This window comes from Armigeres subalbatus, chromosome 1 (assembly GCF_024139115.2).
Source record: "Armigeres subalbatus isolate Guangzhou_Male chromosome 1, GZ_Asu_2, whole genome shotgun sequence".
Taxonomy (NCBI): Eukaryota; Metazoa; Arthropoda; class Insecta; order Diptera; family Culicidae; genus Armigeres; species Armigeres subalbatus.
In genome coordinates, this window is record NC_085139.1 from 132,150,769 (window position 1) to 132,167,825 (window position 17,057).

The window sequence follows — 17,057 nt, forward strand, 5'->3', positions numbered from 1 at the left end:
AAGATATAAATAACCAGAAAACACATCCTATTTCTGAAATGAAAATACATAATTTTATAAATATATGAAATTGTTGCTACATTAAAAATGTTTACTTCCACATTTTCAGCACATATACGTGAATAAGGTATCGATTCTTGATAAACATCCAGCGCATCAACTTAGTGATAAATCATGTGGCATCACTGATCACGTGCTAAAAACAGCAACAGCGACTACTTCAATTCGGATCAGCAGGAAGAGGTGGTTGGGTTGGCAAAGGCCACTGCCAGTGCGGCGTCGTCAACGGCCACGACGACGACGACGGCAACGGCGAAATGTGTTAATGGAGAAACAAGAAACGACGGCTCCCCAAGCAATAAATAATACATTTAACTCTAAATACTTTTACACTTAGCCTAACTATATGCGCTCAAAAGTCAATTAACTAACCTAACAAATTAGCCTTCCCGGTGAAGCAAGAAAGCGCTCAAATCTTGTACTGTTTCCGTGTGTTAGTAGTGCTCGCTATCTTGACAGTGCCGACATTTTTGCTTTTATTAATGCCGCCGCCACAGTAACCGAGCAGTCATTGGCTCAAATCCAGCGCAGGCTCCTCCCCTTTTGACCATTCGCCTTTGCGCCCATCTTCTGCGGCTGGTTCGTTACTCTGCTCACTCGCATGTCGGACGAGATTGCCCCGATGGGTTGCTGTTCACGCTCTTGCAGTCCGCACATCCAAGGCGAAAGCAACGCAAACATAGGCAAGAGAGCAGAAGCGTTCCGAGCCCGCTGTCAGTTTGTTAGTGCCCGCCGTCTTCGTGTGCCGTGTGCGTGTTTTCGAAGCAGAGCTTTATTGAACCCGGTTTTTAACCTGCCAGCCAACCTACCGATGGTTGTCGAGAAAGGTGATTCTCGTTGTTGCGGGCAGACCCAGTGTGCGGATAGGCACTAGCGAGTAGTGAGTGCGCGGGTGAAGAGGTGGCTGACTTGCCATTAGCGACTTGATTGATTGATTGATTTGAACATACAGACCGCCGCCGTCGACTGCCTTTGTTCGCTCGCTACGGAGTGAAGTCGACCGAACGCGTCAGTTTCAAAATTTGCGTTTGTCGGTGCGTTTCGCGTTTATGTTTCGATCCTAGTTGCGTTTTCTGCCTGTTGTTCAGACAAGTGCTCATATACTTTGAAAATGAAGGATCAAAATCGGTTACGGCGAAGGATTATTAGCAGTGTTTTGGTGTGTTGTTGAATGACACGTGAAGAAAACGGTTGAAAAGTTTAATTCCACTTTGATAAGTTGAATTGTGTAACTGGTGCGTACTTAACGACAGAGTGAAAAACAAAAAAAAAGCGTTTGCTAACGCGCAAATTCTGTGATTTTATAGCGAGTAAAAAGTGTAGTGAAAAAATGTTGTGCAGAAGTCCTCCTCCAGCGAGTCCGGCCGGGTCGGAAATTTCCGTCGGTTCACCCAGTCCACCTCCGGTGGACCACCATCATCATCACCACCACCTGCAAAATCATCACAGTCGAGGTGACGACTACTTTAGCCCATTGAAGCGGCTACGGATGATCGAGCATCACAGTACGAGCCCTAAGGAACCTAGTCCTAAGCCAGAGCCCTCAAGTCCGCCTCCAACTGCTGCCGCAGCTGCATCGAGCGTGAAATCGTTTTCGATAGCGGACATTCTTGGCCGGGACACAGAATCTAGCAATCGGGACAGCGCACTAGCCCTGCACCACCATCACAGTACGCTGCAGGCAGCCGCAACAAAAATTGTCCGACCATGGGATCACCTTCGAGGTCCGATTCCCGTTCGGCCGTTCCTGCCGCCCGCGCTGCTACACTACGAGCATCGATTGGCGTTAGACTACCACCAGCAGCTGCAGGAGCATTTCCGGGCGCAGGCCCAGCTACTGCGGCACATGAGCATGGACATAATCCCCTCGGAAAGTGGCTCGGAGCGGTCCAGTTCGGCGGCCAGTGGCGATTGCTGTTCGCCGGAAATCGGACGAAATTCCGACCACCAGTCGTCGCAGTCGTCCTCTTCGGGCTCGAACAATAACAACGGCGGTGGCACCGGCAGCGGTAGCGGGAAGGTCTCCGGCCAGAAAACTACCCCCAACGGAACGCCGCTGGATGCGCTGTTCCAGATGACGAATAAGAACTTCGACGAGGGCAATGAAGATGGGGGTAAGTCTGAGTGGGTGATTGGTAGTAGACTTGGGGAAGGGGACTATTGGGAATTGATTTATTCATGTAGGGTAGGTGTACCAATCGTTGCCATAGTTAAGAACAAGTATTTTTTTTAAATATAAATAAAAGGCATGAGTATGGTGTTGATATGTCAAACGAAATGCTTCCCTTCCTGCTTCTTAGAACAAATGTGGAAACCGCATTAATATTCGTGATAGTATCCAAAATTGCTTAATCCATAATAAGAGCGTATGCACCAGTTGTGGAACTTTTCTTAATTTTGTTTCCTATTATGCAAATCCTATCGTTTTCTTATGACAATTGTCATAATGGGATCACTGGTATGGTACAAAGGAGGACAAAAATTAAGAAAAAATATTTTTAACAATTATGTTTTGTTTATTTTGAAGGACATTGAAGGTGTTATCGTGTGCACTAGTGTGACAACTGGTACTATGACCACGACTGATAGGGTAGATGGCTATTCATTAATTTGTCAACCAAAAAAAAAACATGAAAACTTTAGTCATTATTTTTATTTTTGAAAATAATACCGCAAACTATAATTATTTTAATGAAATAACTTCCATCTTGAGTGCCTTTCAAAAGTTCTTTGAAATCGTTCACGCATTTTGTCTTTTTAAGTCATAAAGTTATTTATATTTGTGAAATGAATTAAAAAATTGAAAACATTTTTCCCTATTTTATCACCCCAAAACTCTTCTGGGAGGTGATAAAATCGAGATATCACTTTAATTTTTTTCAATGTATTTTTTTTCTTCAATAACTTAAGTTGAAATCCTCCAAAGCGTCATTTGCATTACTTATAAATAAATGTTACAAATTTGCGATAGTGAGCAGCTTAGAAATGATATTCCTAACGACAACTTATTTAATACCTTTCTAGTTTATACAATGATATTTGCACAATTATTCTTCAGCTTATTTAAGATCAAGCCCGCACTCATTTACCAATAACTCATATCAGAGGCTGAATATCGAAATTTGTTGTATGGCTGTATTATTCTACTGAGAAATAAAAAATGGTTCTGTATTTCAATGAAAATTCTGAATTGACCAGAAGCTATTAAGTATCTGAATATATTTTGCCATCATATCTTATTGTTTTTATCATTAGGCTCGCGTTGTACCATTATTTGGAATCATTTAAAAGATAAGGTTTTGTGTCAATTTGAGAAAGTGAGAGAGCTTAAATAGCTCTTCTCAAATGGGGTTTCCCTGTTCCAAAAGAAGGTATCAACCGTGAATCATTCAAACTGTTTTGGCGTCTACGTAGGGTTATGATGTAGGTTGGGTTTAATCTTCATGTATGCCATCAATAAGTTTCTGAATTTGTGGAGTTATTTCAATCGCTCTCTGTGCAACGTTATTTTTTTCTGACCTCCGACCGGGTGGCCACAAAACTTCAATGGAAATAGGATGCCTTTGGAATGCTCAGTGTAAAGAGCTCTTTTCGACAGAACGTCTAGTTTCAGCTATCATGGAAATCCACATTTGGCAAACCAGTGGACACTTGCGGTAGCTTGCTTAATAGTATAACTCCAAGAGCTTCTTTGAATGCAGTCAGTAGATTTGGGGATTGGGATCTGTCCACAAACTTTGACGTCATGACCGCGTTGCTACTTGATTCCTCAACTCATCCCAGTGTCGCAACATTCAAGTCCATCTGTTGATTTTTTGTAATCTTATTGAGAGACTTATTAAATCCTTTAACCACGTACACAGAAAAAAATAATGAAAAATAAACAGCGCGTAAAACTTGACATGCGAAAATGTACGCTATTCAACGCTGAAATGGTCCTCTTGCCAACAAGATTGTTTACAACTTGTATGCAATATTGACGATTCACGTCGAATATTGTATACATTTAGGCTATATCCCGTATGGAATTACGCTAATAATGGCGTTCCATTTATGTGCATGATTTTTAGCGTACATTTCAGTGGATTTTTATATCTGTGTAGTTTACCTTTACAGTGTTGCTCCCAGTTATACAAAGGAACAGAACCAAACAAGACCTGAAACCGATCGTGTGAAATCCCAACTCGAGCTTTGCAGCGATTTGATTATCAACGAACATTTGTCTTATGGCGCCAATATCTTTTTCCGCCGTGCAAAATGATCTATGACATGACCGTTTCTAGACACCACAATACTTCTGGTCGAGTTGAATCGTATATCATCACGAACTTATCAACAGTTCCAGAGGGTTTGGCTCTTAGTGTAGCAGAACAACGGATGATGATGGACTCAACTGATCAACATAATGGTGTGAGGTCTCAGTTTTTCAGGAAGTTACGAAGCAGGAACATAGAATAACTTATGTCTCCTGTTCGTTTGTGAGTGATTGAGACTTTACATAACTCTCAGAGCGATTTGCAGACACAAATTGTGCAAGATGCGAGTTCTGGCTCATCCTTAGTACGTAAAAGACATGATTGAAATTGTCTGAACATTCAAATCTTGATGTACCTTCAAGATCTGCACTTAAAAATAGTTTTGAGGACAGTAATTATGAAGCTATTTCAATTCAAAAGTGTGGTCAAAACAAAGAGAACGCTTTTGTTGACCATACAGACCTTTCATATCTGAACTTAAGAATAGTTTGCAGTACGATCGATGTTCTGGGAATAATGTGGCATGTTCATAATAGAGAAAATTAGTCTCATGTAATTATATCAACTCAAAAGTAAGGCCGATACTCCGTAGGTCACCCAAGAAAGGTTTGAAGTATTATTGATGTTAGGGGAATTATTTGACATGTTTAGAACAGCGGAGTGATTTACTTGTCATAAAACGAGTTCGCATTCAAGTGGTGGAATAAATGGAATTGTAGGAACTCGTCTCGTACCTGCCAGATCGTGAAGTGAACACCATCATTGAAGGGTTGCTGTACGGCGACCTTAAAAACTTCAAAAAAATCGTGCATCATTTTTCTTCAAAAAGTATCACCGTTTTTGTTCCGATAAAACGGAACGTTGTTGACGTTGGTGTATGTCTTCTTGAATACGATGTGTTTGTATTCTTTATTTATTTCGATCGTTGAACTGGCGAAACCCGATCGAAGTCTCGACAGGTTGAACAAAATATAACAATAATAATTTAATACTTAGCCACTTGTGAACTGGTAAATAGTATGTGAAAACCCGGATTTTTTTCGAAACACAGAAAGCTAATATCCAGCTTAGCTGTTCTTTTTCTCGCGTTCAACACTTGATGAATTTGTACCTCAACTAATTAATCCCCAAAAAATACCTAACATCTATCCTATGTTTAGAGCACCAGGTCTGGTGCTCCGTGTCCAACTTTCCTCTTCATTGCGGTGGCACTCGGCATCAAACTTTCGGAATAGTATCCGCACGTCACCAGACCTTTGGACGCGGAAACCTTAGCTCATGTCAGCAAACAAGATTCAGGAAATGATGAAAATTGTCCTCTGCAGCTCAGAAAGAAACTTTTGTCGTCATCATGGTCGCTGAGCTATTTACGTTTCTTTGCTTGGCTGACGGTTTCGGTACATTTTAGCGATTGTGGTCGCTACACAGTTAAAATGTTATCTAAGGACGGGCTTCTGCATCGTGGATAGGGTTTCAGCTTCTCGTTCTCAGATATTTTTTTTATATTCAGGCTCTTCATGAATACACCGACTAGAGGAAGAAGCCTCAGAACGCCCCCCCACACCTTTGAGGCAAAACGACTTTTGATTATTCCCGCATATTTCCCCTTTTGGATATGTTCTAAGGCGAAAAAGTGTTATAATATTCGATGAGAAGGTGGGAAAACCCGAAATTTATCATATTTTGATGAAAAATCTAACATTTTCTAACATTTTGACGAGGCAAATCGTCTTAGTGGGACTAACCTACAATGTACTACGCATCCGCACGCACTTTACATTCCCGAATTTTGATTCGTCCACGGGTGGTACTTTGTTCCAAAAGAACTGCCAGCTGAAGGCGTTTTGCCCAGGGTTTGAATTCAAAAGAGAATGAAACAGTCTCTCACCTATCATCTCTGTATACATCTGTATATATAAAAATGAATTTGCATTTCCTTTGAGGCAATATAACAAACGAACGGGGTGACCGATTTGCATGATTTACTCTCCAATCGAATCGTTTTAGGCTCTTCTGTGTTTATGTATAGGAAAAAACTAGAACATTTTGCTGGGGAAGTTGAACAAATGTAAAAATACGTTTCTATGAATTCTGAAGAAAACTCGAACTGAAATCGATCTAGAGAGCGACGACTTTGGCGTTTACGTTAAGGACGAAGAAAAAACAACCAGGGCAGGTTCGACTAGTTATACAATAGCTTACCGTGAGAGACTTTTTTTTGCAAGCTGTCATTACAAAACACTGATTCGGATGCCTATATCCCATGATAAATTTAAAAAAAGCTTTTAAAAAGCTCCAAACGCGGGGAGCACTGGTTCTGTTGAAGCATTTTAACTTGTTCTACACAGCTGTGCGGCAAAAACCATCACTAGTTCTCTGTGGGGGCCGCTTATCCGATTCTGTTTTTTCCGCACTTGTATACAAGTTTGTTAAATTTGTTATCATGGCTTGTTATGATTCGGAACAGTTTTTACCTTTCTTGTATCGTTGTTCGTTATCAATTGAAAGCGATTTCTGCAAATCCTGGTTTTACCTCATGTGTTTCCGGCAAACTTTTTGGATTTGTTAATATTACCAACATGATTGAGATCTTCTACAATTTTATATTGTTTAATTGTTTCATAAGACAAAAATACCCGTAAACCGTTACCTGTTACAGTTAAGACATTAAAACAGCTAGGGCATATTGACCCCCCACCTTCCTTTGATCAGTTTTGGGTTGGCTTTTGACCATGCGTCGGAGTTTCCCCTTTTTCTCATTTCCGATATTTCACAGGGCAAAATTAAGTTTTCCATAGACTCCCTGAAAAACATAAAATTAACATTTAATGACGTGTGATAGTCTGCAAATTGATGTTATTATCGATTCACAATTGATCTTGGAAGTGTTTCCGCACTTGTATTTTTAAAGTGTCGGGGAGGTGTGATCCCTGTACTTGATAAAATCCTTTCTTCTTTGGTAAGAGTTGAAATGCTGCTCACTGATTTTTTGGAAATTGTTTCTTTCAAAATATGTTGATCTTCCGAGTTGTTGTGCATGTTTATGAGCGTGTGTTGTTCTAAAATTCGACATTGGGGAAATTAGGAGTGGCTTAATCCCTTTTTGTGATAATGATATGATATCGTCAAATGGGGTTACTTGCAACACTTTCTTAATTTCAAAGTCATTGAATTAAAAATATGGCTGTCGAAAAAGATAAGTACCCCATCCATATCCTAATGGGGACGCGTAGAATGCGTTATGCAGCTAACTTCACCGAAACAGCGATTGGATTGATTCGGAGGAACGAGAAACATGCTGGTTGCAAGTTACCCCCTCAGACTTCAAGTTCACCGCTAAAAAACTTCAAATATTTACAGCGTTTGAGTTTGAACAAAGTCGTGTAACTAATAAGACACAACGCCTTTCAAAAATAAGTATACCCATGCTCTTTTTACGGTTCCTGAATCATTTTTTCTAATAATATACGAAAAGGGTTAGTAAACCACTTTCTCTCTCATGAAATGATAACACCATTGCTATTTAAGTACTCTCAGTAGAGAAGTTAGTTATTCAGATATGTTAGAAAACGTTATTCAAATCTCCAATGGGGTTCAAACACACAACCTGTCAAATAAAATAAGTAAGTAACTACATAATTATCATTCGTTTAAAAGATAAATATAGTAGACGTTCGATAACATTTGACGTCCAGAATGCGCTGCAGTTATCGAACGGCATTCGTTAACTAAAAAGTAAACATGTTGCAGTTATCTAACGGCTACTGTACTAAAAATACGCTAGAACAAAACCACCTTGGTTCTCGGTACAACGAGGAGGATCAAATAAGTTTTTTTTCATAGATTTGATTTCATTTAGTATTTGGAATCTCAGCTTTACACATAACTCAAATTAGTCTATGCTTCCAGCAGATCCACCAAATTCGTATCCGCTGCTTTCTTAATCTCCGGATCTTGGAGATTGAAGTCATTGGCTTCAAAACAATCCAAAAGTTGATTAAGAGTCTTAGAATTTACTGAATTGACTCCATCTACGAAAAAAATCAAAAGGATTACACCAAGATAGGGCGTCTATTCAGTGTTACGGGAAAACTTTTTTTTATTGTACAGCATCAGAATTCACATGATTTACTCATGTCCGTATCATCCGCGAAACAAATTAATTGACTCCCCTCATAACACTTTCTAGCGCAATATTCAACAACCGGCACGAAAGTCCATCCCCTTGTCGCAATTCCCGGCGAGATTCGAACGAACTGTAGTGTTCACCCGAAATCTTCACAAAATTTTGCACCCCTTCCTTACCAGCTGTTTCATTGCTCTTGATCTTCACTGCCTGTACTCTTAGTGGCATCTAGGTGCTCCTTGAAGTGGTGCTTCCTCCTTTCGATTACCACACGTTCGTCAGCCATGATGCCCTTTTCCGAATACTTGCACATCTCGACTCGTGTGCTTGCGTGTTTCTTAATAACGGCACAGGTATTCCATTTCCTCGCACTCCGCTCGCGCGGTGTCCTTCTCACTCTTGTTGATGACGGACAGTTCTGGGCGCAATTTAACCACTACCTGACAATGGTCAGAGTCGATGATAGCGGCAGGATGTATTCTGACGTTGATAATTTTGTTGATAATTTTCAACCCATTTCCTAGACCAGACCGAACCCAGCCACTTTCGGTATGGTTTTGCTTTGTAGCCGTGCATTTAACCGCACGGCTAAGGAAGGTCCCCCCCCCCCGGATATCGGCATGTAGCTCTCCTTTTTAGTGGCCTGTTGCTGCACGTTCCTCAATGATAGGATTGCTCATGTAGTTGGGCCGACGCGACGTCTCTATGCATGGTCTAGAGGTTCTTGGAAGATATGGTCTTTGACTTGCACTTAAGGTGGGATATTGCCTCCATTGGCAGTGGTCATGTCTACAACTCACTGGTAATGGTTCGGCCGTGGCCTTCCCGGTTAGCCGTGTTTTGCTGTGCACCGGTGATGCGTCTTTCGGAGTGCAGCAGAACTGAGAAAGAAACCATGCAACGATCGGTCGAACAAGAGTTCTGGTTCTACTTCTGGTTTATCTCTGGTTCCAGAAAACATCGGCAATAAATGGAAATAATAAAGCCACCTCGTAATCACACGTTATTGAATGAGTCATACAGTATGACCGCTATGGAGGTCTGTGTAGATGCCACTGATGTGAAAAAGCGATGAAGGCCTATGGTACGAGCCTACAAATATTCGACTTCAGTACTTCTTGATATGCACCTTCTCCGAAAACTTACTTCGCTTGCACCTTGAGACCAGTATCGACTTTGAACAATCTTGAATCACTTCTCGCGTGTTAGAACGAAGATGAGGATGATAAAGATGACGATGATGATGGTTTCGTCGCATACCCCAACAAAGGATTCTATCTGAACTTATTAACGCATTTGCCCAAAAGTACACGCGGCGCTCCCCAAAGGAAACGACGCACCGCGCTTTTTGCTGCCCGTATATTCGATTCTTATGGGGAGATAACATTGCGGCGTTTCCTAGGGTGCGGTTGTTCCTTTCGAATGGGAAACGCCGCGTGGAACTTTATGCAAATGCGCTTTTGGAAACTTTACCTGGAGCGTGGAAGCTTTTCGGGTTAGTCCGGGTTACTTACTTCTTACTTGTGGTATCTTTCCGACTCAAAAAGATCTCCTTCCCTTCAGCTACTTTCGTATATTTTATCTCACGTAGAGGTGTCACCGTCAAAATCGACCGCGAGATTTGAGTCACAATTAGGATTAGTTTTATTTTACTATACAATAAGAGTAAAAAAGTATATTTTTATTTACTTTTGGCTACTCCTACTTTCTGAGAAATATGATGAGAGGTTTTTTCAATATTGTTTTTCTCTCGAGACCGTTTATGAAAATATTCCAATGCATTCGGAGAATCTTACAGAATGCGAACATACTCTTCGTTGATTGTATGCAATATTTCGAATGTTTAACGCTATGGGCAAACAAAATTGAAGTACTATTGGTGTTTATTGCAGTTTTATTGTGGTTACTATTTATGCACAAAATGGCTTTTTCGCGTCAATATTCTGATAGTTTTCGATGGCTAAAGCTGAACCGCGGTTCAGCTGATGTGCATTCCTAATGGAACTTTTATTGAATTCGATCTTGTTAGAATTGGCAAACATATGGAGGCATGCGTTAGAATGAGAAACATCATCTCACTACGCATAATATAAATTAATGTAAATTTCAACGCAACGCTAATCTTCTAGTGAAATTTTGAAACGAATCAACAATTCACAATGTTGCGCTAGTTCACAAACCGCATAACCAATTATAGTTATTATAGCGAATTTAGAGTTCCATATTGGAAATCGAATCGATGTGTGCATGTGATACACTAACCGTCATAATTAATTATAGCTGTTAGGCAAATTTCGGATGCCAATCGAAATTGGCATGTGAGTCCCGAACCACCGGAATCAATTGTTGCTAATCAAAGCAAATTCGAATTTCAATTATGGTAGGTATGTGCGATATTGGGATGCTAAAAGGTGTCACGTGAAAGATAAATATGAGATTTCTCATCTCGGTGTTCAAAGTTCAAGTTGTGTTTTTCGATACACAAGTGTTCTATTTGCAAATATTGTTTTTTCGAATAACAAAATTTGAAGAAAACATGACGAATTTGGCCATCGCAAATCAGCATATTGGCAGCCAGAAGTAAATGTGGTATTGTGAACAACGTTGATTTTGATAGTACATCACAATTTCTGAGTTTTAATAAAAGATGTCATGCGATGTTTCCCCTGTTGTTGCCCCTCTCAATCTCTTTAGAAACACGTATGATGAGAGGAATTTTATGAGAGAAATTGTGTAATATGTGGTTTGTTATTGTTTCTATTACGGCTTCTTATGATTCTTATGCGAAAAAGATCAAAGATCCGATAACCAAAAAGATGATTTTGTGTGGCCGGCTGAGAATGAGATAGAAAAAGGCAGGGAACGCATGGTTGTTTGTTTATCCTAGGGGATTGATCGAAAATCTTACCGGTGAGTTGAAATGTGTTGAAATCTCTTGTTTTACCTGAATTTCAGTACCAATCAGGGGATTTATTATTCGCATAGGATGACTAGTATGCATTTTCTAATAAGGATCTTTTTTCCACATCATTCGTGATTGTCAGTTGACTGACTGACTGAGTGACAAGTGGAAATTAAAGAACTACATATATCCAATTTTATATAAGTGAGTCAAAATTGATCAGCACTGCGCCACATTCGCTCATTTTCTTCTTCTTACCAACGTCAGTTCGACTCCGTGCGAATTTGACGGAAATTAGTGAAAAGCTTTTCGGCGCGTCCCAGATTTAAGTCTCGTGGGTAATTCTCGAGATGACTCACGCGTTCAACCGCGACTCGCACTTACAACCGAGCCAACAACATTCTACGCCAAAACGTGCGCCGTTACCTTCCTACGCCAACGGCCTACCGACCATCAGGAGACGTCTTAAGATTATTAGTCAGAAATTATGATGATTTATTACACCCAACCGTGGCAAGCCAATTAGGGCCACTGCGGCGCGCAGGCCGCGTCCGTCCGTTCATTACGGGATTGCTGCATGAGCCGGTTTTCCCCTCTACATTGGTGCCTTGATTCACTATTGCAGAACTACCGACTACTTCATCACTGATCGTATTTCTCAATGCTATGAATTTTCAACAACCACCGCCGCAGTAGCATCATCGTTCAGCCAATTGGCGCAACAGCAGCTCTTGGTCTCGGGTCTCAGCCCCGTACGTTTATGACCACGCCAAGTGACAGTCAGTCACAGTGCGGTCATTGTTTGGCCGCAACCGTTTATGACAGGTGATAATCATTTCGACCTTGCCCGGGACGTAGCTACGCACAAAGTTCAAGCCAACTGTCAAAATTCGAAGGGTTCGTTATTAAGAATCAAGCGATAACTTTACATATTTTAATTATCGCATTAGTATGAAACACATTCTAGTTTTCTTAAATTAAAAAACGCTAATTCATTACGAGAAAAAAAAACGCGTTTATAAGAAACGTAAAATTCATTCCGATAGCTTCACGCCTGTCATTTTTATCGCTTGTTTTCGGTGTGCGCTTGTTTTCCAAAGAGGCGGTGACGGCAGCGGCAGCAGCGGCGGCGTCGATTCGCACAAAAAGCGCAAAAGATCAAAAGGATTCGAGTTTGGTTCAGCCGAAATGCATGGAAAGAGATCCGCTCAGAAAAAAAAAATACGAGGAGAACACACGAACTGTGTGGTGTTAATATTCATGTAAACTCGTGGACCGGGGGTCTCGCAGTTTTCGAAATGGCACGGAAAGGAAACAGGGAACCGATCGCCCCGTAATTACCTTATTAATGCAGTCATATTTATGCACGCCACACAAACTCTTTAGGGAACTGATGGCTAAAAGAACCGACGCCGCCACTTGGGCCGCTTCAGCGCAAGGGCGATCGGCCACAGAAACAAACACGCCAGAGATCAAAAACGCTTCTTTTATCTCAATCTTGGATTAGTGCTCGTAAAGGGTTGCATCGATTTGTGCTGCTTTGTTCTCGTTTTGTAATTATGCCGTTTGTCGGGTTCCGAAAGCCAGATACGTGCAGATACCGTGGAAATTCATGTTTTGGAAACTAAACGCTCGATGGGCGAGAATGCTGGTCAAAGAACTTTCCTTTATGTCTAGCAGGGTAGGATTTAAAAGGAAAACAAAAACATTCCATTGTAACAATTGCTGGAAATGATAAGTGGTTCTGCGTGCATCGTGGCACTGATGGAAACATGTGAAATAGAAACTTGAGTATCCAAACTTTGAATGCGTCCGAATATGAATTCTGTCGGTTTTTACAATTGTGAGGGATCCTTTATAAAGGATCCCTGAACACGTCTATGGTGCTCTCAAGTGCTATACGTAGGGGTATGCGCAATTATACAATTATATGGTTCTGCGTGCATCGTGGAAACATGTGAAATAGAAACTTGAGTATCCAAACTTTGAATGCGTCCGAATATGAATTCTGTCGGTTTTTACAATTGTGAGGGATCCTTTATAAAGGATCCCTGAACACGTCTATGGTGCTCTCAAGTGCTACACGTAGGGGCATGCGCAATTATACGAGTCTTGTTCATATGCAAAATAACAGCAAATGAAGAGAGAGATTTTATCACATTCTGTCGGTTCTTTGACGGAACGCAAACATACAGAAATGTCATTCTTTGTTTATGATGTGCAGTCGAAGCGTGTTAATTAAGACAGTTCGAGCGGCAGCTGTATTTCCTCACCTACCACTTGGCGTTGACTGAAGAAGCCCCTAGGGTGGTCCGATTGGCAAACACAAACCAGACGACAACGAGTTAATTATATTCGGCATATGAAGAAATTCATTTCCATATTTTCCCTGGCTAGATGCCCACTTGTCCGACTACGTGCTTGTTGGTCGGTGATGGTAGGATCTGATTTAAGATAAATGAGCAAAGTCTTCCTTAACTAGAACCTAGTTAAACCACAGTCAGTGCTTAGGTTGCTAATTAAAATCTCTATCCACATAAATTTTGCACTTTAGACAAACAGCAAAATGGATTCAGTGTTTCACACCTCTCACTACCGACCAAATCCGAACCGACCAAGATCTAACGAGATATTAATGTCAGAAAGTCAGACAACAGAGTAACTCAAATAAGTTAACATTTATAATTACAAACCACTTGAAATGAGGCCCGCGTGAAAACGAGATTAAATCAAATTCCTTCGTGTCTATGTTTCATTAGACTTTTGCATGTTTTTTTCACCATTTTAAATGAGCTCGAATGAACAACGGACGAATCAGCTACAGAAGCACGGACGAGCCAACGCTATCGGCTTCTTCGTATGGAGCATTGCTTCCACGCCGCGCCGCCGCCGCCGCCATCAACGATAATCATATCTCATTTGTAAATCACTAATCTAATTTGAATTCACGCGTTCGAATGCGCGTGAGCACTTAGCAAAAGCTCACCTACCTTACCTATACATCGGATCTATCGGACGGAGGCAAGGCGCACCCTCGTTTCGCAAAACCGGGAGTTGGTATTATTGCATGAGTGAAACTAATAAGTTGCACACAAGGAGGAGGCAACACCGCACCGACCGTTCAATCGGACAAGATACCCGCGGGGTTCGCAATTAGCAGGGGTTTCCAACCATTCGCTCGAGGGAACCTCGGCACAATGCGTAAGCAATTTTGGTTAGCCAAATTAAATTTTTCTTATACTTCTTAGATGGCTAACAAATTATATATTAGTTTTTATCGTTTCATCTGAAGTAAAGGATTTTTTTTAAATTTAAGGGTTTATTTTTTATTTTCTTGGTAAGAAGTTGGTGAAATACTTTAGAGTGTATCATTACACACCATCACCTTCTATTCTATTCTCTTTTTTTAGATATAATAGCCCTGTTTGTCTGTCCGGTGACTAGCCAACCAGACGCAGCACGCGGGGAAATTCTCACAAAAAAATTATGAATTTTGAAAAATATTTGACGCTTCAATTCTTTTTTACTATCAAATGCAGAAGACAAAACCAGTGACACCCTTAGACATCCAGACACAGCATTTGATGAAAAAACCACAGACAACAGACGTTGAAAAATTTTATTTTTTTAATGCATGAAATTATGAACCGTTTAAATTTAAAAAAAAACTTGCCACGGGCGCTACTGCGTCCACAAATAAACTAGTTCTATTAGATTAGATGTGGAAAATATTAAATCAGAAATATTTCACTCTTGAAAAGTAAGCAAAAACGAAGAAACAAAAAAAAACATTTTTTTTTGTTTCTTCGTGTTCGCTTACTATTCAAGAGTTTTAATATATTTTTATATATGCAGAATTATTAAAAAAATAATTTTAAGCCACATTTAAACCTGCATTGAAGTCTGTATTATTGACCAAAATCAAACACTTTTCAAAATCGGAACAATCAAAAAATTACAAAAAAAAATAATCAAAAAACTTATGCCTTATCAGGTTAAGAAGACAAAGTTCTGTAAAAATCGATTGTAGTAGGAGTAGTGGGAACGACCGTCGATTGCTTCGATCGGAGGCCTGGTTTTCTCGAAAGGCACAGTTTCGACCGTGTTGTTGGTAAATTTTAATAAAAATTTAAAAAAAGTTAATTTTTATTTTTTAACGCGAATGTTTAATATTAGAGTTTCTTGGCGCAACATCATTTAATATTGTACTACAATTGCTATATAAAATTGTATCAAGTATTTAATTGACTCAAAATTGTTGAACCTATAATAGTCAACTTTTTTTTCATAATCCATCCTAATGTCATCAGACGTAAGCTTTTCTGTGTTGATACTTTTTTGTTAATACTTCCATAATTATAAACAATGGAAGAAACGAACGACAAAACGTTGAGTTCTAGTATCAAATATTTGGATCATTTCACTCAAATTTTCAAAAAAATATCTGGCCTAACTGGTGACCTATTGAACATACAGCAATCGAATGCAAAAACATCTAGGAAGTAAGCTTTTCTCTGTTGATACTTCGTCATTCTTATCATAAATAATGGAAGAAAGGAGTGAAACGAACGAGAAAACATTGAGTTCTGATATTGGGTATTAAATTTGGATGATTTTACTCAAATTTATTTGGCCGCACTACTCTGGCGACCTATTTATCACAGCAATCATATGCAAAAACAACACGGCAGTCAAAGCTGAACGTTCTATCCCAGGCCTACTGCAGCTACGCGTTCTCTTCTCGTCTTCGTTGATAGTTGATGCAAAAATACTTATGCTTCTACTTCGTTGATAATGGTTTTGTAACATTTGCTTGGTTAAAAAAATCTCCATCTTGATTCGTCTGATGCTATAACTTAATTTTCAAAATTTACAACCACAGTCGTTCATTTAGCCGTAAATGTCATTTTGCCATTTGGTCGAAATAGTCGTTTGGCAGAAAGAGCTATTTGGTGGAATATTTCATTTGGTCTAACGGATCATGCGGCCAAAAATGGTTGTTTGGCCGAATTGGCTATTTGGTCGAAAATGTCGTTTAGCGTCGTAGTTGTTAGTGGTAATTAGGCGAGAAACAACTGATGAAGACAGCGCATCAATTGAATAGTATCCTTGGAACAATAAAGCTATTCTCATTGTCAAGGCCGGATTTATGGGGGGGCGGGGGGGGCGTGGCCCCGGGCCCCCACAAATCTTATGTACCAAAACCAACATTTTTTGTACATTTTGGGGCCCCCACATACCGTCGGCCCCGGGGCCCCCTTCCGGCTAAATCCGGTCCTGCTCATTGTACATGCTCTAGAGTTTTAATAGGGGGAATGACGGCTTTGGCAGGTTTTGTTCTATTATTGGCAAGGGGTTTTTTTATGTCTGACTATGCTCAAATTTGGCCTAAACATTCTTTGCATATCAAAGAACATTGTGGCCAAATTTCATAAAATTTGGTCGACAAAAATCCCCCTGCCAATAATAGAACAAAACCTGCCAAAGCCGTCTTTCCCCCTAGTTCAAGACCAATAACGACAGTCAATTTAGAATTCAGAGTGGAAAATTAGTTCAACACTCAGTACATTCAAAGTTAATTGCCTATATGTCGGGTATTAAGTTACCCGGTGTGGAAATTAATTACTATGTCTGAAACTTGATTATGCATATGTACAACATGTGATGGATTTAGTTCGGAAAAGGTATTGGAGGGTAACCGTCCCTTCGGTGG

At 40.2% G+C, this 17,057-nt stretch overlaps 1 protein-coding gene across 2 annotated transcripts in view; it reads left to right on the forward strand.

The window, feature by feature from the left end:
* The first annotated feature begins 715 nt into the window (after positions 1 to 715).
* Positions 716 to 17,057, forward strand: part of LOC134206433 (homeobox protein B-H2-like) — an 81,069-nt gene continuing 64,727 nt past the window's right edge. Inside the window, exon 1 of one of the 2 annotated variants that reach the window (XM_062682157.1) lies at positions 716 to 2,174. In XM_062682157.1, the coding sequence (XP_062538141.1) occupies positions 1,391 to 2,174 (784 nt within the window). In that variant the 5' untranslated portion in view covers positions 716 to 1,390. The remainder of the gene's footprint in view (positions 2,175 to 17,057) is intronic. The other variant, XM_062682153.1, reaches the window with a different exon arrangement.